Here is a 25,854-nt window from a genome sequence, read left to right on the forward strand (position 1 = left end):
GTGTCCCCTGCGTCGGCAGGCGGGCTCTCAACCACTGCATCACCTGGGAAGCCCAGATGATCCTTTTTTAAAAAAAAAAATTTATTTGGCTGCACCAGTTCCCAGTTGCAGCATGCAAACTCTTAGTCACGGCATGTGGGATGTTCCCTGACCAGCGATGGAACCCAGGCCCCCCTGTATTGGGAGCATGGAGTCTTAGCCACTGGACCACCAGGGAAGTCCCTGACATGGATGAACCTTGAAAACATGCTGAGTGAAAGAAACAAGACAGGAAAAACCCCTTGTTTTATGATCCCATTTATGTGAAATGTCCAGAATAGGCAAATCCATAGAGACAGAAAGTAGATCAGTGGGAGGAAAGGGCTGGATAGGAATTGCGGGGGAATGACTGCTGAAGAGTACAGGTACATCTTTTTTGGGTGGCAAAAATATTCTGGAATTAGTAGTGACGACTGCAAAACTTTGTGTCTATATTAACCACCACTGAATTGTACACTTTTTTATTTTTTTAAACATTTATTTATTTATTTTTAATTTATTTATTTTTGGCTGCATTGGGTCTTCGTTGCTGCACGCGGGCTATTCTCTAGTTGTGGCAAGCGGGGGCTACTCTTCATTGCAGTGCGCGGGCTTCTCATTGCAGTGGCTTCTCTTGTTGCGGAGTGTGGGTTCTAGGCACACGGGCTCAGTAGTTGTGGTTCACAAACTCTAGAGCACAGGCTCAGTAGTTGTGGCACATGGGCTTAGTTGCTCTGCGGCATGTGGGCTCTTCCCGGACCAGGGCTCAAACCTGTGTCCCCTGCACTGGCAGGCAGATTCTTAACCACTGCACCACCAGGGAAGTCCCCTGAATTATACACTTTAAAAGGGTGAATATTATCTCAAAAATTTTTTAAGTGAATGTCAAAGATAAGCAATGAAGTTTTTCTGACATGAAACGTTAGAAAATTTCTTTATTATTACTCATTAAGCACCAGCTTAATACTGCAGAAATTTCAAATCACCCATCAACAACTCATTCTTCCCCACCCCACAGCCCCAAATTCTTGATAAAGAGATCTTCAAGTAAAGACACACTCTCTTCTCTCCTCTGTATAAAACTTTATGAAATAAAGGCAAAGAACTGTGTACATCTTGCTGTAAATGCTGCCCACAGCTGTGAAGACAGTGTCTGCCCAAGGCTCCCTTTACTGTCCAGGTCCTGAAAGACTCTTGTTCATGAATTGTCTCTTCACAAAGCAAGTCCACCACTAACAAGAGGGGACAAAACAGAATGAACAGTGGTGGTCAAATCACAATGCAAGTTCAAGGTAAGGTCAGAATATGAATTTACTTAATAACAAAACTTAATATTGGTCTGGCAGCCCTTATATTATATAAACTCTTTGAAGATACATAAAAAATTTTCCTCCCTCCCTCCCTTTCTTTTGGAGTGACTCACAGGTTACTCAAAATAACAACAACAAAATAAATGTAATACATTAAAGCTATCTCACACAAAAAAGCTGTTATATGGGTTTACAATGCCCCAACATAAGAATATACAACCAAAATTTTTTATTACATGCAATTCATTATTCAGTGTGATTCAGTGAACTCCTACTATGTATAAGGCACCAAAGTTAAGCAACACTGCAATGCAAAAACTAAAGACCTCAATGTGTTTAACAGTGGCTACAGGGTAAAAGGTGATTTATCAACTAAATGAGAAAAGAGTTTTACCTTGCTGGGTTTATCATTCTGAGGGTCAAAAACTTTCTCACAAAGTCTCAGTCCAGTCTCTTGCCTCAGCTGTTGTAAGTAGGCCCTCATCACTTCTAAAATCAAGAGCAGGTAGAACAATAAAAAAATGTATTTGAGAAAGCATCCCAAATGGGCTGGCTACTGATCTCGACATTGACCTTGGCAATACATTTCAGTACCTTCGAACAGGATAAGAAATAGAAACGACAGTTCAAATGGTTTTATAACTATACTCATTTTGGTCCAAAAGATTCTCCACATGTCATGCTTGTTGCCAAGGATCTTTTGTGAGAGTGAGTAGTAAGATAATGTACGGGCTAAAGATTCCACTCTCAATCTGTACACCAGTCAAGGCAAGAAAAGGAGGGGTGTTAAGAAGTCCAGTGGAGAAAATCTTGTGCCATATAGGAAGGTAGAGATGTTGTTCTTACCATCTTCCTGTTTGTTTGCAGGTTTGGCGTAAATTGCATTAAGTGGAAAACCAGGCTCTCCAGGAATGGGAAAATTAGTGATTCCCAGTGTATACATTTCTTTCTCGCCTTGGCTTTTAGAATTGCACTTAAAAAAAAAAAAAAATTATATACACAAACATAGGGAAAAAGGATAGTAATATCCAATTTTCAGTTTTTTACCTAAGTAGCCATGTCTGGGGTTATGTTTTTGGTGCCCTTTTGCAATCTGGTGAAGCCTGTAGGCCCCTTCTCAGACTAATGTTTTAAATGAATAAGATAAAACAGAACTACAAAAGAAACCAATTATAGTGATATACAATAATTACCATATTAAAACATCAAATTTATCACACAGTCATACATGTGCTTCTTTATTAATGCGCTAAATAACAAGACCCAGCAGTGGGCCTAACAACTAAATTTTGAAGTAATAATGAATGTAAACAAAATTTCAAAATATCTTCAACTCTAAATGTAATATGAAAACGCTGGGGACTTCCCTGGTGGCGCAGTGGTTAAGAATCTGCCTGCCAATGCAGGGGACACGGGTTTGATCCCTGGTCCAGGAAGATCCCACATGCTGTGGAGCAACTAAGCCCATGTGCCACAACTACTGAGCCTGCGCTCCAGTCAATATTTACTTGTCCTTAAAGTCTCAACGAGTCTAAATACCTATTAATTTGTGTTCCTGACAAATGATCATCCAAGTTTAATTACCTTTTGGAGTTTCTTTAGACACTCAGAAATGTAGAGAGTTATATATATCAAGGTCCTATCGGCTTCATTCTATGGGAAGAAAACAAAACTCAAAAACAATTCTGATCAAAACCTAATAATTATGTGCAATAAATGAATTCAATCTTTGTCTTTTGATTTATCAACTGAAAACTGTGAAAGCAGTTACTACAGCATCAAAAATTCCCATTTTCGGGCTTCTCTGGTGACGCAGTGGTTAAGAATCCACCTGCCAATGCAGGGGACACGGGTTCAAGCCCTGGTCCGGGAAGATCCCACATCCTGCGGAGCAGCTAAGCCTGTGTGCCACAACTACTGAGCCTGTGTTCTAGAGCCCGTGAGCCACAACTACTGAAGCCCGCGTACCTGGAGCCCATGCTCCACAAGAGAAGCCACCGCAGTGAGGCCCACGCACTGCAACGAAGAGTAGCCCCCGCTCGCCGCAACTAGAGAAAGCCCGTGCACAGCAATGAAGACCCAACACAGCCAAAAATAATAAATAAAAATAAAATAAATTAATTAAAAATACATAAATATTTTTTTAAAAATTCCCATTCTCTGCATGCAATCTTCTCAAGCCCCCTTTCTGTCTGCCCCTGGGGAGGGAGCCACCAGCTTCCACCCTGAGCTTGTGTGGCTGCCCCTGTTTTCACCCTGAGCTTGTGTGGCTGCCCCTGTTTTCCTCAGCTCCCTTCGCCCTTGGGTTCCTGAAGAGTTGTGCCAATAGCTCCTCATTCTGTGTACGAAGGAGAGTTAACAAAGCCTCCTGGAAAACCTGAGATGAACCATACGGCTGGCTAACCTTTAAAAACTCTTTCACTTCAGGATCTCTGCCAAGAACAAAAACATTTATGACTCTAAATGAGGAAGCAATTATTTCACAAGTGACTTGTTCTTGAAGAGCTTCATTAGCCCAACTCTTGACCTAACCCAAAGGAAAAATGTGGAGAAGACAAATGGATGCTAATCAAATGTGGCACATACTTCATGTCAAATTTTACACAGATTTATAATTTTAAAGAAACAAACTACACTTTTCCCTATTTTTAAGATTATATGATATTCGAGAGAGAATGAAATGTGGCAGAACTTTAATTACAAACACCACACTTAAGACTATGCATTAGATATAGAAACATCTGTAACATCATAGAATGTTTAGACCACAGTTTATAGACCAAGAGTCTACAAATAAAGATTTCACATCCTGCTTGATTCCGAGAGATTAAAGTTTGGCAAGGAGTTGAAGTTCCATATTCTAGAACATTATCAAGAAGATTTATTGACATTCCTTGTAACTTGCTCATAGCAGCATCTCAGAGAACTTCATTTTCCATTTCCCCCTCTCCTTTTCTGCCCCCACCCCACTTCTGCCTTCCTCCTGAGCTCACAAGAACTAAAAGCAGAAGGGAAGAAATGGAGGTTGAGGGAAGGGTCCAGGTCACTGAATTTTCTTTATCTCTCCATCTTAGGTCCAGGACATAGAAGTATATTAAAAAAGTAACATAGCATGCAGAATTTTTTGGTTTGGGACTTCATACAGTAGGCGCTTAATACTGTTGAATAAATATAAATAAGTGTCTAGACCATGGGCTGGTAAATTTCCTCTGTACAGGACCAGATAGCAAGTATTGTAAGCTTTGTGGGCCATAGTCTCTGTCACAACTACTCAACTCAGCTATTGTGGCATGTAAGCAGTCACAGATGATATATAAACAAATGCACGTGGCTATGTTCCAATAAAAGTTTGTTTACAAAAAGAAGTGGTGGGCCAGATTTGGCCCTCAGGCTGTAGTTTGCCAACCCATGGTGTAGACCTTGGAGGAAAAACGAGGAACTAACATTGTTACAGAATTAGGCACTGTTCTGGATTTTTAAAATCACACAATCTCATTTCATTTAATTTATTCCTTACATCAACCCTGACTGCCAGGTTGATACCATCCCCATAAGAAAACTAAATTAAAGAGTAAAAGCTCTATACAACATTGTAAATCACCTATACTACAAGAAAAATTAAAAAAAAAAAAAGAGTAAAAGCTCTGTACTTTACCTTAATTTCATAGTTTTTGAAGAAGACATTGGCCTTGAAGTAATAGATAGCTTCATCCACAATATCTGTATCTTTTGCTAAGCAGGACACAAGGGGAGTAAGGCAGAAAACATTAGCCAAATGTAAAACATAACATCTAAAAAAGGTAAAAAGAGGGGCTTCCCTGGTGGCGCAGTGGTTAAGAATCCACCTGCCAACACAGGGGACATGGGTTTGAGCCCTGGTCCAGGAAGACCCCACATCCTGCGGAGCTACTAAGCACGTGTGCCACAACTACTGAGCCTGCGCTCTAGGGCCCGCGAGCCACAACTACTGAAGCCCACGTGTCACAACTACTGAAGCCTGCACGCCTAGAGCCTGAGCTCCGCAACAAGAGAAGCCATCACAATGAGAAGCCCTCGCACCTCAACGAAGAGTTGCCCCCGCTCGCCACAACTAGAGAAAGCCTGCGCACAGCAACGAAGACCCAACACAGCCAAAAAATAATAAAATAAATGTATAAATAAATAAATAAAAATTAAAAAGCTATCAAGAAAAAAATATCCAAGCTCAACGGTCAAGGGTTTTGGAGTTTTATAAAATAAGATGAGGGTACTGAAATATAAAGTCTTTAGAAACAATTTCTAGAAAAATAAGCACATGATTTATTCTTATAGCTTTATTGTTTTACAAAAATTATACATGCCCATTAGAGAAACAAATTAATCAACACAGAAAAAAAACTTAACTGTCACCCTAATCTCACTACCCAGAAATAACTGCTCTCAACATTTGGTGAACATCACTCCAGACATTTCTCAATACATTTATAAAAATAGACTGAGACAGGCGATTGGGATTGACATATATACACTAATATGTATAAAATAGATAAGTAATAAGAACCTGCTGTATAAATAAATAAATAAATACATTAAAAAAAAAAAAAAAGACTGAGACAGGGACTTCCCTGGTGGTCCAGTGGCTAAGACTCCATGCTCCCAATGCAGGGGGCCTGGATTTGATCCCTGGTCAGGGAACTAGATCTCACATGCATGCCGCAACTAAAGATCCTGCGTGCTGCAACTAAGACCTGGAGCAGCCAAATAAATAAATTTAAAAAAAAAGACTGAAACATAGACTAACTTTAATAAAATGCTTTTTAAAAAATACAAAGTACTCAATATAATTTTATTTGACCTTACATACTATAGCTTTAGGTAAAAAACTCTTAACTGTCATTTAGGAACACACTGGGATTCACAAGTACATCTTTCTTTTTACGAAAACTGACTTCAAATATATTTGTACAAGCTGTTCAGATGGCTAGAGACTGAGAAAAGCCAGAAGTACTGTTGTAACAAAGACAGATCTCATTACAAAATTTCTTTGCCTTTTTTTTGGGTTTTCCTTTTTTTTTTTTTTTTCATTTTAAAAAGGTCAAAATCCCAGGATCTTGATATCCAACAGCTGGTTTCTGCAATGCAGAAATGGTTACTTATATTTCTCGTCCCTGACTTCTATCCCTCTCGCACAGCAGAAATGCAAAACAATTCTGAAGTTTTGGTACTCTGAAGAATTTCAACAGAATTCTTTTTTTTTTTCCCTTCCTTTTTTAAAAAAATTTTTTAGCTTCGCTGCACAGCCCATGGGATCTTAGTTCCCCAACCAGGGATCAAACCCATTCCCCCTCTAGTGGAAGCACAGAATCTTAACCACTGGACCACCAGGGAAGTCTGCAACAGAATTCTAACTCTAGACTTGTGTTCCCTGCAATCTATTTTCTTATCTGCAAAAAGGAAACTTCCTCAGATGATCCAAACAGCGCTTACAAGAGCCAGCTAGTTCTAAATGTCACATTGCAGGGAGGGGGAGGAAGCTAGACAATAGGATTTAGAACCTAGAAGAGTGTTTGGTATATAAAAGGTGTTCAAAAGATATTTGTTGAGGGCTTCCCTGGTGGTGCAGTGATTGAGAGTCCGCCTGCCGATGCAGGGGACACGGGTTCATGCCCTGGTCCGGGAGGATCCCACGTGCCGCGGAATGGCTGGGCCTGTGAGCCATGGCCGCTGGGCCTACGCGTCCGGAGCCTGTGCTCCGCAACGGGAGAGGCCACAGCCCACAACGGGAGAGGCCGCAGCGGTGAGAGGCCCGCGTACCGCGAGCGCGCGCGCCCGCGCGCGCGCGCACACACACACACACACACAAAAAAGATATTTGTTGGATGTAAGTAATTAGATTAATGTTAACAGTTACTTAGTCTACAGCACAGGCTTATACTTCTCCATAATTCCAATTCAGTCCTAATCCAGCCCCCAGGGAAGAGTTAAGAAATCACTCCTTATCTACAGAAATCAGAGTTCCGGTTTCTTGGGGTCCCATTCTCCCTCAAGGGCCCAAGAATTGCAAAGGTGGTAATTAGATTTACTCCATCCTTGGTCAACTGCATCTTCTGATATATAATATGGTATTTTGTAACGATCTGAGAAGAGCTCTGGGCCAACACTGACTCTTATTCTTCTTTTGCACTGTAATTCTTTTACATTATTTTTTCTCTTTTTGGTCTGCTTTTTCCCACTGTTCCTTTTTTTTCATCTCAGAACAAGTAAACAGTGTGGTGACTCACCAAATTTATTAAGTTTACTGAGCTTTCAAATGGTGTTGAAAACAAAATTAAGAGGAAGTCAAGTCAAATAATCTGGCAGAAGAATGGAGACAGGGTCAGTACAAAATTGGTAATCCAAACTATGGTCTTGGAAACGATGAATGGAACTCAGTGCAGGCGGAAAAGGTGTCTAATATAATACAAATTACACTGTTGGCAGAACATCTCAGAATGTGTCAGAAGAGTCTCAGATAGCATCTGAAATGAATGAAGCTTTCTGAACAGTAAAGAAAATGGCTCACCCTCGCAAAAAAAAAGAGTACCAAGAAAGAAAGTAAAGATATAATGTTCAAGAAGCAAGAGAAGAAATTAGTAATATTATACAGGATACTTAAGATTGAGGTATTGCTGAAAACTGAGATCCTGAAGAATGGACAAAGAAAGTAGATTTAAATAAAGAAGAGGTTAAAATACATTTTGTTTTTTCCAGCTTGATGACAGAGAAAGGAGGGAGACATGGCGTTCTACAGAAGTAGCAGCATTAGTTTTTAAGAAATGATAGTGATGATAGGAAGAGTGTTGAGAATTAAGCACATTTCCTCTTCCCTCTCAACAAAATATCCTGGAGAAATTGGCAGCAATAATACAGTTTCTTGTTAAATGCAACATATACCCATGATCTGAAAAGGTCTAGAGCACAATATCCCCCAAGCAAATAGAAAATACAAGAGCAACCTGAGACAGAATTTCCTTGATTTGACGTCAGAGGGTTTCATACCAAAATCTGAAAATAATGGAGTTTCGACTTACTCTCTCTAGGGGCGGGTCCTTTGAACTGACTTCTGATAGGCAACAGTGCCATGTTTCCAATGAGTTTCGTGTCAGGGTCCATGAGGGAAGAGTGGTAAGCCTGTAGTGGCAAGCCAGGTAAGAACACAAAAGCAGAAAGAGAGCAAATGTCAGCAGGGCAAACAAGTACATTTCCCTAAAGGAAAAAAAGACTAACTCATCCAAGATTAACTGGCTCATGAAAACTGACTATTAAATTTTGAGAAAATTTGAGGCAAGCTGGTTGCTGAACACAGCCATTATTAAAAATGAAATTATATAAATTTACAATTAGGTAAATTATATTAAAAACAAAGGTAATAAATACTTGAAATTTATTACTTCCTATTTAAAAAATTTATTTTTAATATGATCTTAAGCTTATTTATATCTTTTGTATCTTTATGGTGTAAATACTATATAATGAGGTGCTAATGTGCATCTCTTCCAGTTCCACATTCAGTGACACCACATTGGTAACTGGTGGAGTATTTACACTATAGAAATAGGCAAACACCATATAAATCAGGGGTACCCAGCCCCCAGCTGTTGTTAAACCACAACCCAAGCACTGGCTCTTCAGCTCTGCCACTTCCTGGCTTTATGCCTTTTGACCAAGACATCACTTTTCTTCTCTTAGCCTATTTCCAAATTTGTAAAATGAAGAGATACATACTTGCTTTCAGTGGGTGGATGGGAGTTAAAGGAGGAGGGGGGAAAATCATATTTATGAGAGCAATTTATAGGCTGATTTCTAGTTCTGCTTTTTACAAGATGTCTGGCTTTTTGTAAGACATGGGCCCCATTCATTTATTCATTCATTCATTCATCAAAAGATTCCTAAGCACCTTCTGTGTGCAAGGCATGCGGATCCAATGGCATGCAAGGCTAGTATGGGCTCTGTCCTTGAAGAATTTTCAGGTGAATGGAAAAGACAGACATTAAGTCTGTCTTCTTAAGAGCACCCGCACAGGGGAAGCCCAGGTGCTCTAGGTGCAACTGGAATGATGAGTACAAGGCTTTGGTGTTCTGGTAAAATCAGGCTTTATCAAGATTTAATAGTGTGCAGCCTTGGGCAAGTTACTTAACTTCTCTGAGCCTCTGTTTCCTCCTCTGCAAAATGAGAAAACAATAACATATCTACTTGATAGAGTCACTGTGAGGATTAAATGGGATAATTTATATAAAGTGTGTAGCTCAGGGCCTGCCTGGCATACATCAGGAGTCAAATGGTAGCTATGAGATCCGTAAAAATACGTACCGATAACTATGGTTTGCTCTTTTATTACAGATATGCTTCATCTAAACAAGCCTCTACCCTCCCCTTCACCAGCTATACTGTCTTGTTACCCATCTATTTCCTTCATGGCATTTGTCATTATCTGAAACAATCTTCTTTATTTTATTTGTATTTACATGTTTATTGTCGGTCTCCCCATTAGAATGTAAACTCCTTAAGAACAGTGATTTGTTGGCCTTATTCACTGCTGTCACAGTGCTTGGCATCCAGCAGGTGCTCAGTAATGTTTGTCCTATGAATAATCACATGTTATTGAACCTCTTTTTTCCTCATCTGCAAAATGGAGACCATGATGGTGATAAATCTACCCCAGAGACTGGCTGTCAGAACTTAAGAGCAACCAAACCACCATCAATTTTTACTCCCACTCTGATGCACGCGAAAACAGAAACATCTGGAAACCGGGCGCGGACCTTGCGTCTGCTCTGAGAGCCCTAAACCCAGCGGCGCAGTGGTGGCCGCCACTACCCGGGTGACAGGGGAGGAGTCCGGGAAGTGGGGTCTCACAAATGACAAGCAGCTTAAGAGACCCGCCCCCAGAGGCGGAGGAGGAAGTGGGCCTGCAGGAAAAAAAGGAGAAGCTGACTCTAGACTTGAGATATGAAAAATTAAAAGGGCAGCCCTGGCCTTCGCGGCTCTAATGAGGCTTTGGGAACCCTGCTGGAGTCGGGGGAAGGCAGAAAGGGCGAGAAAAGGGGTCGGGATTGTTGAGGAGAGGGCAGAAGAACTGAGGCAGTCTCCTCAGCACGCCCGGGATCTCCGGCCCACTCTGCCGCGCCCCGGTCCTCCAAGCCCGGTCTACAGCCCCGGGCCGCCCGAATCCTACAGGGGCCGGCCCGCTCCTCTCGCCTCTCCCCTTCTCAGGCCCCTGCTTTCTCTCTGCCCCCCTCGGCCCGCTTTTCTCAGCGCACCCACGACTTCTCGCCACTTTCCCAAATCCCCGCCTTCTCCCAACACCCCCAGCTCGGCCCCTTTACCGGCATCTTGGAGGCGCCCGGGTTTCAACCCCGATGAGGAGGATCGGGTTAGAGCGCGGCGCTTCCGGTCTGGCAGCCCGGGCGGGGTAGGCGGAAGTGAGCCGGAAGGGGAGGGCGAGGGCAGGACGCCGCGCTTCCGGCCTTGCTGTTCGCGGCTAGCTGTTGCGGCTGCGCGGATACGCAGGGGCATCAGGGGGCGCCCGAGCCTTAGGCATGGGCTCTGAATGTCGGGCATGCGTGAGGTGTGGGCAAAAGTGGAGATGGATCTGGGGGTACTGAATCCCAGTGATAAATCACCACTTCCTTTGTTTTTCCTTAAAGATCACCTTTTCAGTGAAGCATTCCTTGGGGCACACTATTTTAAATTCAGTCCCACTTCACTCCCCTTTCTCTCTTTTCTTCCTTAGTTCTGATTCTTTTTAGTTTACTTCTGTGTTTTGTCTCCCTCTCTCCATGTGAACGTCGACAAGGATTGTTTTGTTCACTGCTATATCACTACACCGATAACAGTGATGGTACATGGTAAGCATCAATAATACTTGTTGAGTGAAAGAATGAACTCAGTCCACTGATTTTAAAAACGGAGAAAGGATCACAGTGAGAAGGGATTTGTGTATTACTCGTGTGATTATGTGCTGCAATTCTTTGTGTAATGGTTGAGAAAATGGACCCTGGGTTTGAATGCAGCTCCAAGATTTATTGGCTGTGTAACTCCGGCAAGTTAACTTCTCTGTGCCTCAGTTCTTTGTCTGAAAATGGAGATAACAGTGCTTACCTCAGTTTTCTGAGGATGAAACGAATTGCATGTAAAGTGCTTTGAAATTACACGCCCAGAACATACTAAAAGCTCAGGAATTCTTAACCTATTATGCCTCTGGTTAAAAGCCAAGGTCATTGCTGCTTCTGGCCATTTCTTCTGCCAGTGCCTCAAACTAGGTTACTTTGTCCCATGTTCCCACAACTGATTTGTTATTTACATCTCTGGCCAAATTGCACCTTTTAGGGGGAGACTTATTTGACAGGCATGCAAAGTAGCCCCACAGTCACTCTCCATTTCATTACTGTTTTCTTTTCTTCACATTCCTTATCAGAGGTTTCCTTGTTTATGGTTAGTCTTAAGGGCCCAGCATATCATCGCATGACAGTAAGGTCGTGTTTGCCCTAGGCAGTCCCATTTTAGCCCCAGTGCCTGGCACCCACTAGTAAATTTGTCTGAAGAATCACGTCAGGCTCTCCTACAAGACAGTGAAATCCTTCAGGACTGGAACTGTCATATTCATCTTTTAAACTCCAGTGTCGAAAGGGGAAGGAAATGGAATCTGACCCTTCACCTCTTCCCCACAGGCACACACCAGACTCTCCAGAAGCTAAAGTAGGGAGGTATAGCTCAAGGAGTAATGAAGAGGGCGAATGAAAAGCTGTCTTTTCTTTCTTCCCCTCTCACATGACAATAACATTTCTAAAATTTAGCAACACTGGGAGATCAGGGTGTTTTTGACCTTTGCATCCTCAAGGGCCACAGAAAAAGTCCCCGAGCAGCCCAGCACGTCCTCATGTTGTCCACTCATCATGCTCTCCTGAGTGCCCTGTGAGAATAGCTCACACCAGCGGACCATGGTGCAAATACCCAACTCCTGCCCCCAGCCTGGGCCGCTAGGCACAAGTTACCACTGATAGCTATGGCCCCTCACACTTTGCATCTTTAATGAAAATGGATCAAATTTGACACTGCAGGTGTACTTCTGCTATCCAGGCCCAAGAATGATTAAAAATTTAACCCAAGTTACAGGTTTTCTACAAGGACTTAATCTGCAACTGCAGGAAGATCCAGCACCAATGGAGACCAGACCTGCTGTGAGGATTAAATGAAAGAGATTATGCAAAATGCTTCTTCTTAGCACAATGCCTGGCAGAACTCAATAAAAGAGATTCTGCTTTCCTTTAGTGGGTGCTAGAGAAGTATCTGTTGACTGACTAGCCATTCCCCAGGGCCTATCACAAATGAACTTATAAATACTGAAAATAATTCAATGTGTCAAGAAGTTAAAAAGAAAAAATTATCTTTTGCATTTTTGTGTGCATTTGTTATTCAAGTAAAGTACACATTTTTAAGTGCTCAGAGACTACAAATCACACTTAAAAAAAAAAAGGCACTGCCTACATTTGGACACTTGGGGAAATTTACTCATTCAAAACTTTGGGAAAAAACCAAAAAACAAATTGCCCTGGCTGAATATTTCAAATTCTGACTGGAAAACAAGAGTGTAATAAAAAGTTAGTACTATTTTCCTGTTTCTTTTATTTATATACATATATATCTTAAAACACAGTTACTTTTCATTTTTAAATTACACAAATAATACATTTTCAATGTAGGAAAACTGGGAGATACAGGTAAGCAATGGTCTATCTATATTCTTCCAGATTTTTTTTTCTTTGGACACATATATGCATATTTTGTTACAATAATTCCTGTCCCTCCAAAAAAACTTCAAAAATAACAAAAATCAAACAGTAAAACTAAAAGTAGACTGGTCTTAACTGTATCACAGGTGCTAATTTATATTATATACACAAATCTATCTACATTCATTTCAATTTCGACTTAAAATCTAAATTATGCTGTTCCAATAATACTAAAAGATGCCACTTTAAACAGCAGCAGTTTCAGAATAACTAAGAACTTGATTCAGGCATGTTCCTGATTGCTGATAAAGAGTCAAGTATTATTTTTTTTCATTAAAGTAAGTAGCTTTCTAGTATTCCATCTTTCGAAGAGAAGAAGGTTCTGCCAGTTCAGCCACAAGCTCCTCACACATTTGGTTACTTTTTAACAAACTCTTCATTCATTCTGGTGTTCTTGAAAATATTCGTCAAACACGGAAGATGACTCATCTTCATGTTCCTGACACAAAGGAAACACAAGATAGAAAATACATCCACTTCCCCTCAGTTAGACCTAGTATATGCTTACATGTTTTTCAGGTAATGCTCTATAAGGAGCTAACGCCCAGCATCAGCTCCAGGTGTTGCTCACAGTGATTGTTAATAACAAAAGGAATGACTGACAGAATGTTTCCAGACATGTGGTAAATTAAAGGGCTTATATCTCATTTAGAAGTAAACTCTTCCTCGAGTTTATACTCATGCCAATTCTCAGCTAATGTGCTGTGACAGGGCCTCACTGACATACGTGAGGGCAGCCCGAGCCCAGTTGCATTTCACCTCCTCTTTCCATGTATGCCCAAGCTCTGAGGACAAAGAGCTTAACTCCATGGGATTATGCAGGAGGCCAGTGAGTGCTGGTAAACGTTTTTACCAAAAGGCAATAAACACCCCAAACCAGAAAGTACCTTCGGTTCTTTAAATTCCAAGTCTTCTCCATACTGAATGGCAAAATCAATATGCTGTAATACGATGTTCATGCTTTCTTCATCTGACTGATCGTAAGGCAAAAATCGAACCATGCTGTAGTCGTCAATCTACAAGTTGGGGATTTCAGAAAGGGTCATTCTGAAGTACAAAATACTTAATTTTCAAATTATATTTGAGTTTTATAACCATTTACACTTCTGGTTAAAACCATTTGTGTGTGTGTGTATGTGTGTGTGTTGTGGGGAGGAAGGACAGACAGAGACAGAACAACAGCAAATCAATACTGATTTTTCTGGCTTATGACCAACTAGAATACTTGCTAACTTGTTACTGAACCAGACACTGTTTCATAGGCATTTACCTGAACTCAATCACCACTGGAAATTCCAAAAGGCAAAGACAGTCTGAGCTCCCAAAACAGCTTGGAATAATAGACACATCAGTTAACTTACTGGCTACTGCCAATAATTGCTTCTAAATTAAACTGCTGACCAGCCAGCCCACAGACTCCCACCCTCCTCCTTTGGCAAGGCAATAGGGTTGGACCATGTTTTCCAAAATGGTGGCCACTGAATGGATGCCAATACACACCTGACCAGGTCATTAAAAATAAAATCCAACAATTTTGAAAGCTTACCAGTCCACATATAGCGTTAGTCAATTTTTTGAATTTTTTGCTTCTTAAGTCGTTTGTAGGGTCATCTAATAAAGAATACATGTCTGGATCTAGAAACCTTTAAAAGTGAGAAAGAAGACTGATGAATAAAAGGAAGAATAAATCAGGAAACTAGATTTATAGACTGACAGAACCTCACATCGAAATAAAGCTTAGAAGGTTCATCTCTGCAGCTGACATATGATGATATGGAAGAAGCAAACTCACTTCTCAATTTCCTTTTTAGCTTTCTTACTCAGCAGATCCATTTTCGTCATGACGTTAACCTGAGGAATTTCTAGAGAGATCATAGCACTCAGGGCTGATAAGATGCCAGAAATAAACTGAAGGAGGAAACAGAAAAGGGAAGATGAATCAACTGGTGCCAAAAAAGTTCCCTGGTCTCCACATAAAAGAGAGGCTCCTGCTTCTCTCTGAACAAAACTGGCCTAAGTAAAAGAAAGGCTAAAGTAAAGTAAAAGAAGACAGTCCACTAATCAGATTCTTGACCGCTGGTTTCCAAGGGTGAGGATAAGGAGGGAAAATGTATATTTAATCCATGGTGATCACAAATCTCAATTTAGATGACACCTTTAATCTTTTCCATCAAATATTCCTTAGGGGCTACTAATGGGAAATAATGTTTGTTTTAGATAGTTCATAAACTAGATAAAACATCATCAGAAAAACAGACTTATATGAAGATACACATCTGCCTAATTTTTCTTGGTAAGTAGTTCCCCCAAATCTATACAGTATCACAATTTATCATTTGAGTTAAGAATACATTATTATAATAATTTAATATTACGGGATATTAAATAATTCTAGAGTATAGTTTGTGAAACATCCAGAAATCATGCAACAATTAAAGGAGACTGCCATCTGCTTGTACCCATGACTGAAAAATCGACAACAGATTTATCCTCGAACCTTGAACGACTCCACCATGAACTGAGAATCAACAAGAAAAACTCCACAGACTCGAAACTCCCACTGTTCTAGTTGCTGGACCAGCTGTTTCATCACGGGCAGGTGAGTGTACAATTCAATCTGACCTACATGAAGAACATTATGAGACTATTACAATCAGGATATATGTTAAATTACCAAATTACAGGAAAACAATTTCCTATAAGACAGCTGAGGAAAAAAAAAAAACGAAGTCAACCTCTGGTGGTAACATATTCAATTTTCAAGGGGTCTTACAGGCTCTTGAAGCAATCACAATACCACGAGAATCCCAAGGAAACTATGCAGTTTTACGTAGAAAGTGAGGTTCTTCACACTTCCGTTTTTGCTGATCAAAAGTGAATGCTACAAAGGTGTGTTAGGTTTGGGAATCTTCATCAAGCTGTACACTTATGACCTCTGCAGTTTTCTGTGGGTGTGTGTATGTTCAGTTAAAAACAAAGGGGAGGGACTTCCCTGGTGGCGCAGTGGTTAAGAATCTGCCTGCCAGTGGAGGGGACACAGGTTCGAGCCCTGGTCCGGGAAGATCCCACATGCCGCGGAGCAACTAAACCCGTGCACCACAACAACTGAGCCTGCGCTCTAGAGCCCACGTGCCACAACTACTGAAGCCCGCACGCCTAGAGCCTGTGCTCCGCAACGAGAAGCCACCACAATGAGAAGCCTGCACATGACAAGGAAGAGCAGCCTCCGCTCGCCGCAACTACAGAAAGCCCGCGTGCAGCAACGAAGACCCAACGCAGCTAAAAATAAATAAATAAATAAGTAAATTTATTTTTAAAAAAAGGGGAAAAAATGTGAGAGCCACAAACGATCAAAACTAGGTTAGGCTTAAGTCTTAAATTCATAATTTGGCTTGAGAAGTCGTGTGATCATCTGTCCCCTACCAGTCTCACCTCAGGACACTTCCTTTGTTTACTGTGCTCCAGCCACAAGGGCCTTTTTGGTGCCTCAAACACAGCTCATTCCTTCCTGCCGCAAGGCCTTCAGCATGCTGTGCCCTCTGCCTGCAGCACAGTCTCCCTCACCTCACCCTAAGATCTGGCTTACATGCTACTTGATGAGAAGCCTCCCCAACCTCCCTGCTGTGTGATGGTCTGTGCTACTCCTGTGGAGTGCCTGTCAGAAATATATTAAATAATCATTTGGGTGATTATTTATTTATTTGTTTGTTTATTTATTTATTTATGGCTGCACTGGGTCGTCGCTGCTGTGCACGGGCTTTCTCTAGTTGTGGCGAGCGGGGGCTACTCTTTGTTGTGGTGTGTGGACTTCTCATTGCAGTGGCTTCTCTTGTTGCAGAGCACGGGCTATAGGCACGCGGGCTCAGTAGTTGTGGCACGTGGGCTCAGTAGTTGTGGCTCGCAAGTTCTAGAGCACAGGCTTAGTAGTTGTGGCACATGGGCTTAGCTGCTCTGCGGCATGTGGGAGGGATCTTCCCGGACCAGGGATTGAACCCATGTACCCTGCATTGGCAGGCAGATTCTTAACCACTGTGCCACCAGGGAAGTCCATTTGGGTGATTTTTGTTTATACTGCCTAGCACTACCACTTGCCTGTGGACTCCATGAGGGCAGAGACCATGGGTACCTTGCTTTCTAGGTATTTCCAGGGTACAAAATAAGCACTCAGTAAACTCAATGAATTAATATAAGCCAATAAGTAAGCGAGTTGTACCTTACTGCAGCAGGGTTTAGAGCTACGAATGCTCACTCCACTTTCTCCACTGAGGACAGAATGAGCACGACTTCAGGGAAAATGATACATTCAGATAGCTGACTTACCTGGACAGTCAAAAAGGATGTAGTCATCCTCTACATGGCCGAGACAGTCCTCTAGCCAATCGAAATTATTGGCAAAGTATTCCATGCAAAATACCAATCCTCCATTGGGACCGAACTGCAGAGTATTGTCCTCCATCACGTCATCCACCTCAATCAATTCCCGGATGTCTGAAACCACAGAGAGGGACCACAATACAAGAGCATTATCCTCACTGGTGATAATTAACAATTATATAAAAACTCACATGCATGAAATTACTTCTGTACATGGTTATTCACTGTAGCAGTGTCCATAGTAACAAATTAAATACATTTTTGTACAGCCAGACAATGAAATCCTATCCAACCATAAAAAGGAGAAGCTCTTGGGCTTCCCTGGTAGCACAGTGGTTGAGAGTCCGCCTGCCGATGCAGGGGACACGGGTTCGTGCCCCGGTGCGGGAGGATCCCACATGCCGCGGAGCGGCTAGGCCCGTGAGCCATGGCCGCTGAGCCTGTGCGTCGGGAGCCTGTGCTCTGCAACGGGAGAGGCCACAGCGGTGAGAGGCCCGCGTACCGCAAAAAAAATAAAATAAAGGAGAAGCTCTTTAAGAACTGAGGTGATATAATCTTCCAGGTATACTATTCACTGAAAATTGCAAGGTGCAGAACTCTGTGTTAGAATGCCGTCATTTGTGTTAAAAAAAAAAAAAGACAAAAATTTACTATATATACAAATATACATATTTTATTTTACATGCATAGACTTTGGAAAGATATCCCAGAAACTAGCAACACTGGCTGCCTCAAGGGAGGGTAGCCACCTGCCAGGACACAGAGCTGGGAGGAAGACGGTTTCCTGCATACTTTTACTCTTCTGTACCTTTTGCAATTTGAACAATGTGAATATACACCACCTATTCTTAAGCAAGTAAAACAAAACCATACCAAGAAAACCAATTACCGTTTCTTAATATCATCACCCTAGGGAAGCTACTTAACCTCCCTGTGCCTCACTTTCCTTATGTATAAGAGTGGGGACAAATCATATATCCTGGGGTAGAAGGATGAGGACTACATGAGATAATGTAGCTAAATCACCTATAGCAGGAGCTTAAACATTCTGGTATACACATGGTTCTCTTCTATTACAAAGTATTGGAAATCAGTACTCTTGTGTTCAAACCTACAATCTCAGTTCACTCACAGCCACATTTATATGGATAATGTCTTCCTATGCACTTTCCCAGGGATAAACATCTGCTCAAAGTTAGGGCCTTCTAAAAGGATGACTCAAGGACATTAGTCAGTAAGGCACTTGTACCAGAAAGTGATGTGAACTAGAGGTGGGGGGATTTTTGTTGGCTGCCATGTGCATCCCGAAGCAGAGAAGCTGGTCTGTAAGACAGACAAAAAGAGACAGAAAGCCAGCCTAGATTCCTGTTAGTTTTTATGTTTTGGGTTCTAGTCTCTCATAAAGCCTTGCTTGCTCTTGAGTTTTGTGAGAAGTCCCCCAGTTCCTTCTAAAAAATCCTCCTTTTATATAGGCTAGCTTGAGTGCTCTCTGTTGGAAGCAACCAAATGATCCCAAAGCAATGAAATGCTTTTTCTCAAGGAAGATGACTGTTTCATACCTCTTCCTCTCTTTTCAACCTGCCTCCCTCACCCTACCCACACCCACTTCTAGCCACCCTCAGCTGATGACCACACATGACATTCACAGAAACCAGAAGTCAACAAAAGAGAATTTCCCACATTCCCACCACCAATATTACATGGTGCCTTCCACCTTGGCTTCCTTCCGGCTACAATGGAAGAACTCCCCAACTCTTGGCAAAGGCAAAACCCTCCACCTGTTTGGGAGCCCCTCCCCTTTCTCACTCTCGCAGTCAACCTTACAGTCATTGCCCCTCTCTGGTATCTTCAGTTTCTTTCTTTTTATTGGATCATTCTCTTCAGCATACAACTCTGTTCCAGTTACCATCTTCAACCTTAAAACCTCCCTTGACCCTCACATACCCCACCAGTTATAGTCCCACTTCTCTGCTTCTTTCACAGCAAAACTTCCTCAGCAAGTCATCTCTGCTCAGCATCTACACGGCATCACCTCAGTTCACTCTTCAAACCACTGCAACCTGGCCTCCAACCCTACCATCCCACTGAAATCACCAAAGTCGCCAACACTTCCACATTCCCAAATCTCACAGTCACTCCTCTGTCTTCTTGTACAACTTCCCAGCTGCATCTGACATAACCAGGCACCAGCTCTTTAGTGAAACAGTCTCTTCTCCTGGCTTTTTTTAAATAGATTTACTTATTTATTTTTGGCTGTGTTGGGTCTTCGTTGCTTGCGTGCAGGCTTTCTCTACTTGTGGTGAGCGGAGGCTACTCTTCATTGCGGTGCGCAGGCTTCTCATTGCAGTGGCTTCTCTTGTTGCGGAGCACGGGCTCTAGAGTGCAGGCTCAGTAGTTGTGGTGCACAAGCTCAGTTGCTCCACAGCATGTGGGATCTTCCTGGACCAGGGTTTGAACCCGTGTCCCCTGCACTGGCAGGTGGATTCTTAACCACTGCGCCACCAGGGAAGTCCCCTCCTGGCTTCTTTGATGCTACATTTTCCTGACTTTTTTCCTACCTCACTGACCCCACCTCCTCTACCAGACTCCTGAAGATGAGACACCTTCAAGGCTTGTGGGCTTCAGTAGTTGCAGCACGCGGGCTCAGTAGTTGTGGCTCACGGGCTCTAGAGCGCAGGCTCAGTAGTTGTGGCGCAGGGGCTTAGTTGTTCCACGGTATGTGGGATCTTCCCGGACCACGGCTTGAACCCGTGTCCCCTGCGTTGGCAGGCGGATTCCCAACCACTGCGCCACCAGGGAAGTCCCCGAATGCCTTCTTGGCATAACCTCTTAGATAGCTATCAGACATCTCAAACTTAGCAAGTGCAAAGAGAACTGCCTCAAACTTAAACCGATTTGTCTTCCTCCTCAGTAAACAATATCATGCACTCAACAGCTCAAGTCAGAAACCTAAGAGTGACCCCTGATCTCTCCCTTTCCTACACCCTTCTAGTTCAATCTCCCACAAAATGCTGCTAATTCTACTTGCAAAATATATACCATATCTGCCTGCTCCTTTGTATCTCCACCATGATCACCCTAGTCCAAGCCACCTAGACAACTGTAATAGCCTCACTGCTGGTCCCTGCTTCGACTCTTGACCCTCTAGAGTCCATTTTTCATCTGAGAGCCAGTTATTTTTAAAAACATAAATCAGGGGGCTTCCCTGGTGGCGCAGTTGTTGGGAGTCCGCCTGCCGATGCAGGGGACGCGGGTTCGTGCCCCGGTCCGGGGGGATCCCACGTGCCGCAGAGCGGCTGGGCCCGTAAGCCATGGCCGCTGGGCCTGCACGTCCGGAGCCTGTGCTCCGCGGCGGGAGAGGTCACAACAGTGAGAGACCCGCGTACCGCAAAAAAAAAAAAAGATTAAAAACATAAATCAGGGACTTCCCTGGTGGCACAGTGGTTAAGACTTCATGCTCCCAATGCAGGGGGCCCGGATTTGATCCCTGGTCTGGGAACTAGATCCCACATGCATGCTGTAAGTGAGAGTTAGCATGCCACAACTAAGGAGCCCTCAAGCCGCAACTAAGGAACCCATGTGCCACAACCAAGAAGCCAGCGAGCCGCAACTAAGGAGCTCACAAGCCGCAACTAAGGAGCCCTCTTGCCGTAACTAAGGAGCCCACCTGCCGCAACTAAGACTCGCCACAACCAAATAAATAAATAAATATTAAAAAAACAAATAACCCCTCACCAAAAAAATAACAAAAGAAAACCGTAAATCAGATGTCAATCCTCTCCCCCTGCTGGAAACCCTCTAATGACATTCCACTGTTGAAAGGTGCTGTAAATTGAGGATTTTTTTTTTTGAGGGGGGTGGCTGTGCCGCACACAGCTTGCGGGATCTTAGTTCCCCGACCAGGGATTGAACCCATGCCCCCTGCAATGGAAGCGTGGAGTCCTACCTACTGGACTGCCAGCGAAGTCCCTTATAAATTGAGTATTTGTGTCCCTCTAAAACTCATATGTTGAAAACCTAACGCCCAGGATGATGATACTAGTAGGTGGGGCTTTGGGGAGGTGAATGGGATTAGTGCTTTTATAAAAGAGGTCCCTCTCCCACTTCCATCATGTGAGGACACAGTGAGAAGTCAGCAGTCTACAACTGGGAAGAGGGCCTTCGCCAGAATCTGACCATGCTGGCAGCACCCTAATATTGGACTTCCGGCCTCCTGAACTGTGAGAAATCCATTTCTGTTGTTTATAAGCCACCCAGTCTGGTATTTTGTTACAGCGGCCCAAACAGACTAAACAGGGTAAAAAACAGGAAAAAATCCATACTTCTCATGTCCTACTAGCTCCTACCCATCTCTTTCCTTCACTCCTTATGCCCCAGCTTATCAGCATCTTCGCTTTTTCTGGAACACACCAAGCCCTTTCCCATCTCTCCCTTATATAGTGACCTTGATATTCTTCCAACTTGGTGAGCACATTACCATCTTCAGGTCTAGGCCCAAAGAGCTCCTTCTCAGAGACGTCATCCCTAAAGCAACCTCTCCCAGTTATTCCTTCTCATCAGCCTAAAGCAGTCCTTACCACAATCTGTAACATGTTTATCATTTTGCTTATCTCCCTTGCTAAAAGGTCCACAAAGGTAGGGATAGTATCTGTCTTGTCCTCTGCTATAACCCTGGTGCCTGGCATAAAGTAGGTGTTCAACAGACAATTGAATGAATAAATTAAGAGACCTAAAAGACAAAACAAAACATTTAGGTTGTTCACTTATAGTATGATCAGCAGTAAAACAGGTTTACCAAACATGATCAAACATGAAAGAAACAAAAGGGAAGGGTGGTGAGGGAGGAGTCTACTCATTTTTAATTCTTACTTCAGAGACTAAGAAAGGATACTGTCACATACATCAACATGAGCTGATGTCACCAAATGACATTCAGCCTCATGTTGTTCACCACAAAACCAGGGGACCAGACTGTATTAATTTTCAGCTTCTGTGTTGAGCAGCCAGTGCTCACTGCCTCCCTACTCCCCTATTTTTCCTGAAGGAGGGGCAAGGCTCTGCTCAGGACTTACCAGCCATCACGGAGTAGTTGAAATGTTCTGCTGCAGGATCTAGGTTCACAACTTGGACAGACCGATTGAGGGCTTCACAGTGCTGGACAATGGTGGCACAATAGGTGCTCTGTAATGTCACAAAGCATGAGGGGTTAGAGCAACAAGCAGTGCAGTGCTTACCCTCTACACCTCCAGAAGGACTCTCCACACCCCTTGAGCCGTGTCTACTAAGGCCAAAACTATTCCTTCATTGACCAAGAAGCTGACTGAAAAGAGGGAAAAGGCACTGGGTTGGGAGTCAGGACACCTGACTGGGCTGCAGATCCAGACCTGGCTCGGACTCATGGGTAACTCTGGGGAGGGTGCTTTTCCAATCTGTCCCTCAATTTTCTTGTCTCTAACTGGAATGGCCTCCATGATCACCAAGGCTCCTTACTGCTCTAACATGCAACAAGTGGAATTTAAAGGGAAGATTTCTGATTACACATTGCAGCACCTGACACAAGGTGTCTCCACTAGGATTGGTACAGTCCAAACAAAGCTTTAGGTGGGGTGCTCAGGGACGATGTCTCTGAGAAGGGAATATCTGAGCTGAGAGACAGCAGTGTGCTTGCCAAGCCAGGGGAGTAACATTCCAAGATGAGAGAATATCAGGCCAGTAAATAGCCTGGAAGTGCACTATTAGTTTACAACTTTGGGTTTAGAAAATTTTTTATCCCTCATGTACTACGTTAAAATCTCTAGGCTACTTGTCTGTCTCTCCCACCCTCTATTTAAAGGCAGGGATGTGGGAACTTTCCTGGTGGTCCAGTGGCTAAGACTCCATACTCCCAATGCAGGGGGTCTGGGTTCAATCCCTGTTGAGGGAACTAGATCCCACATGTAGCAACTAAGAGCCTGCATGCTGCAACTAAAGATCCCACTCGCCTCAACAAAGATCCCACGTGCTGCAACTAAGACCCGGCACAGCCAAATAAACAAATAAATACTTTTTTAAAAAATAAAAGATAAAAAAATAAAGGTGGGAATGTGTTGGGAATTCCCTGGCTGTCCAGTGGTTAGGATTTGGCACCTTCACTGCCAAGGCCCAGGTTTGATCCCTGGTCAGGGAACTAAGATCCAGCAAATCACACAGCAAGGCCATAAAGTAAGTAAATAAATAAAGGCAGGGATGTGTCTTATTCAGTTGTATACACCCAGGGACTATAACAATACCTGGTACATAATAAATGCTTGATAATTATTTCTAATTGACTCATATGTTTGAATAAACTCCACAAGTGCACAGGACTTTGTGAGTGTGTTTTAGTCACTACACAATCCCCAGGGCCCAGAACAATGCTTGGCACAAAGAACATGCCCAGTGAGTATTTCTGGTAGCAGGCATCAAAAGTTTATAGAAAGATACTTATCTAACACAATCTGTCTGAAAATTAATCTAGAATATAGAAATAATCTCTATCATGCTTTTATCTTTCTCCTCAGTGACTTTACACACACTGTTCTCTCTGCCTAGGAGGTCCTCTCTATACATCACACTGTATTTTAAGTAACTAATCTAAGTATTCCCAAATAGACTACTGGCTTCGGGTAAGCAAGGGCCATATCATAGTCGCATGTGTATCTCCTGCACCCAGAATAGGCCAAGCATCAGAGCAACGTGTTTGTCAATTTAAAAACTGAAGCCAGGGCTTCCCCGGTGGCGCAGTGGTTAAGAATCTGCCTGCCAGTGGAGGGGACACAGGTTCGAGCCCTGGTCCGCGAAGATCCCACATGCCGCAGAGCAACTAACCCCGTGTGCCACAACTACTAAGCCTGCGCTCTAGAGCCCGCGAGCCACAGCTACTGAAGCCCGTGTGCCTAGAGCCCGTGCTCCGCAACAAGAGAAGCCACCGCAATGAGAAGCCCGCGCACCACAACAAAGAGTAGCCCCTGCTTGCCACAACTAGAGAAAGCCTGCACACAGCAGCGAAGACCCAACACAGACAAAAATAAATAAAATAAATTTATAAAAAAAAACCAAAAAACAAAAAACTGAAGCCACACAACACCTCCACAGACTCCAGTGTTTCCCACACTCCTGTTACTTGATCAATATCGTCACAATTTCTACCATATTTGAGTGCCCCTAATAGGATTCCCTTAATAGTTGTTTACAAGAAAAAACTGTATCTCTAACCAGAAAACCAGTTATAATTTCCATAACGTGAAGGTAATCATAAAATTACATGCAACTTTAACAAAATTCTTTCAGTTCTAGCTGAATATAGTTGCCTGTCAAAACCTCTGAGTCTAAAATCTGCTCTCCAAAAAGACTTGAGAATTAAAGAAGTGTTGAAGATACGCTAGCGCCAAACTGATGGTTTCACCTCAATGCAAACTGAAAGAAAACTGAAAAGGGAGCAACTTTCTCAATACACGATTCAATGCTCATTAATGGCAGGCCCATGTACCTCCTAAAGTCTCCTCAAATTCCATAAGTCCACGTCTCAATCTCTGAGAAGCAGTGAGTAACGAGACCCCACTTTAACCTCCTGGGTTAAAGACTGGGGACAAATTCTGGAGTTAGACAAAACTGGATTCAAATTCCAGCCATCATTTACTAGGTGTGTCACCCTGAGCAAAAACTTAACCTTTCTGTGTCTCATTTTCCTTACCGGCAAAATGGGAGTAACAGGACTTAACTCACAGGATTTTTAAGGAAGTAAGTTGTTTTTCCTTAACAGGAAAGGATCTGGGGCTTAAGTACGCTATAACTTGGGGCAGTATCTGGGGCTTAAGTACGCAATAAATATTAGCAACTATCATCAATCTCCTTTCAAAACAACAACAAAAGGAACACTGAAGCCCAGACTGCAGAAGCGAGCTGCCCAGGGTCTCAAGGTCCCCAATACACACAACCGCCAGCTCCTCTCTCAGGACCTGAACCTCCCAGCCTCCCACAAACTTCGACATTTCTCTCCTTCTTCCGCCAAAGCCTCACCTTCCCGCTGCCTGCGGGGCCCATGACCAGCTGCGCATACCGAGGCATGCTTGCTCCCGCGGTTCCTGACACCTCCCGCCGCCGAGACCCAGAGCGCCACCACGACGCTCCCTTCAGCCTTCGCGCGACGCCCACTGAGTTCCCGGAACACGACTACAAACCAATCGCAGTCCAAATTCCTTTTGCGTCTTCAGTTCTGCCGCGCCTCTGACTACGGGGTGTCCGGAAGGCCAAATCCCATGTGAAACGCGTTTTGCGAAAAGCCCGAGGAGGGTTTGCGCGTGCGCAAAAGTAGTTGGCTGAAA

The 25,854-nt window shown here is 43.1% G+C and overlaps 2 protein-coding genes across 2 annotated transcripts; both read right to left on the minus strand.

Annotated features, from left to right (window-relative positions):
• Positions 1-568: 568 nt before the first annotated feature.
• Positions 569-10,764, minus strand: ARPC3 (actin related protein 2/3 complex subunit 3). Its single transcript, XM_082667184.1, has 7 exons — positions 10,673-10,764; positions 8,378-8,477; positions 4,984-5,060; positions 2,913-2,981; positions 2,175-2,301; positions 1,723-1,817; positions 569-1,250 (listed from the first exon to the last, which is right to left on the minus strand). Exons 1-7 carry the CDS (start codon positions 10,676-10,678, stop codon positions 1,188-1,190), a joined length of 537 nt encoding a protein of 178 aa, XP_082523310.1. The 5' UTR covers positions 10,679-10,764; the 3' UTR covers positions 569-1,187.
• Positions 10,765-12,966: 2,202 nt separating this feature from the next.
• On the minus strand, positions 12,967-25,668 carry GPN3 (GPN-loop GTPase 3). Its single transcript, XM_082667796.1, has 8 exons — positions 25,550-25,668; positions 22,585-22,693; positions 17,459-17,626; positions 15,636-15,760; positions 14,931-15,046; positions 14,685-14,781; positions 14,026-14,154; positions 12,967-13,577 (listed from the first exon to the last, which is right to left on the minus strand). Exons 1-8 carry the CDS (start codon positions 25,595-25,597, stop codon positions 13,515-13,517), a joined length of 855 nt encoding a protein of 284 aa, XP_082523922.1. The 5' UTR covers positions 25,598-25,668; the 3' UTR covers positions 12,967-13,514.
• Between the last annotated feature and the right edge of the window lie 186 nt (positions 25,669-25,854).

Source organism: Grampus griseus, assembly GCF_964374135.1.
Source record: "Grampus griseus genome assembly, chromosome: 12".
NCBI classification, from domain to species: domain Eukaryota; kingdom Metazoa; phylum Chordata; class Mammalia; order Artiodactyla; family Delphinidae; genus Grampus; species Grampus griseus.

Coding starts and splice junctions, on each gene's coding strand:
- GPN3 (XM_082667796.1), bottom strand. CDS start 25,597: ATGCCTCGGTATGCGCAGCTGGTCATGGGCCCCGCAGGCAGCGGGAAG. Junction 17,627..22,584: donor CAACTACTCCGTGATGGCTG/GTAAGTCCTGAG, acceptor CTGTGGTTTCAG/ACATCCGGGAATTGATTGAG. Junction 15,761..17,458: donor CATCCTTTTTGACTGTCCAG/GTAAGTCAGCTA, acceptor TTCTTCATGTAG/GTCAGATTGAATTGTACACT.
- ARPC3 (XM_082667184.1), bottom strand. Junction 5,061..8,377: donor AGGACCCGCCCCTAGAGAGA/GTAAGTCGAAAC, acceptor TGTCCTGCTTAG/CAAAAGATACAGATATTGTG. Junction 2,982..4,983: donor TCAAAAACTATGAAATTAAG/GTAAAGTACAGA, acceptor TTCTTCCCATAG/AATGAAGCCGATAGGACCTT.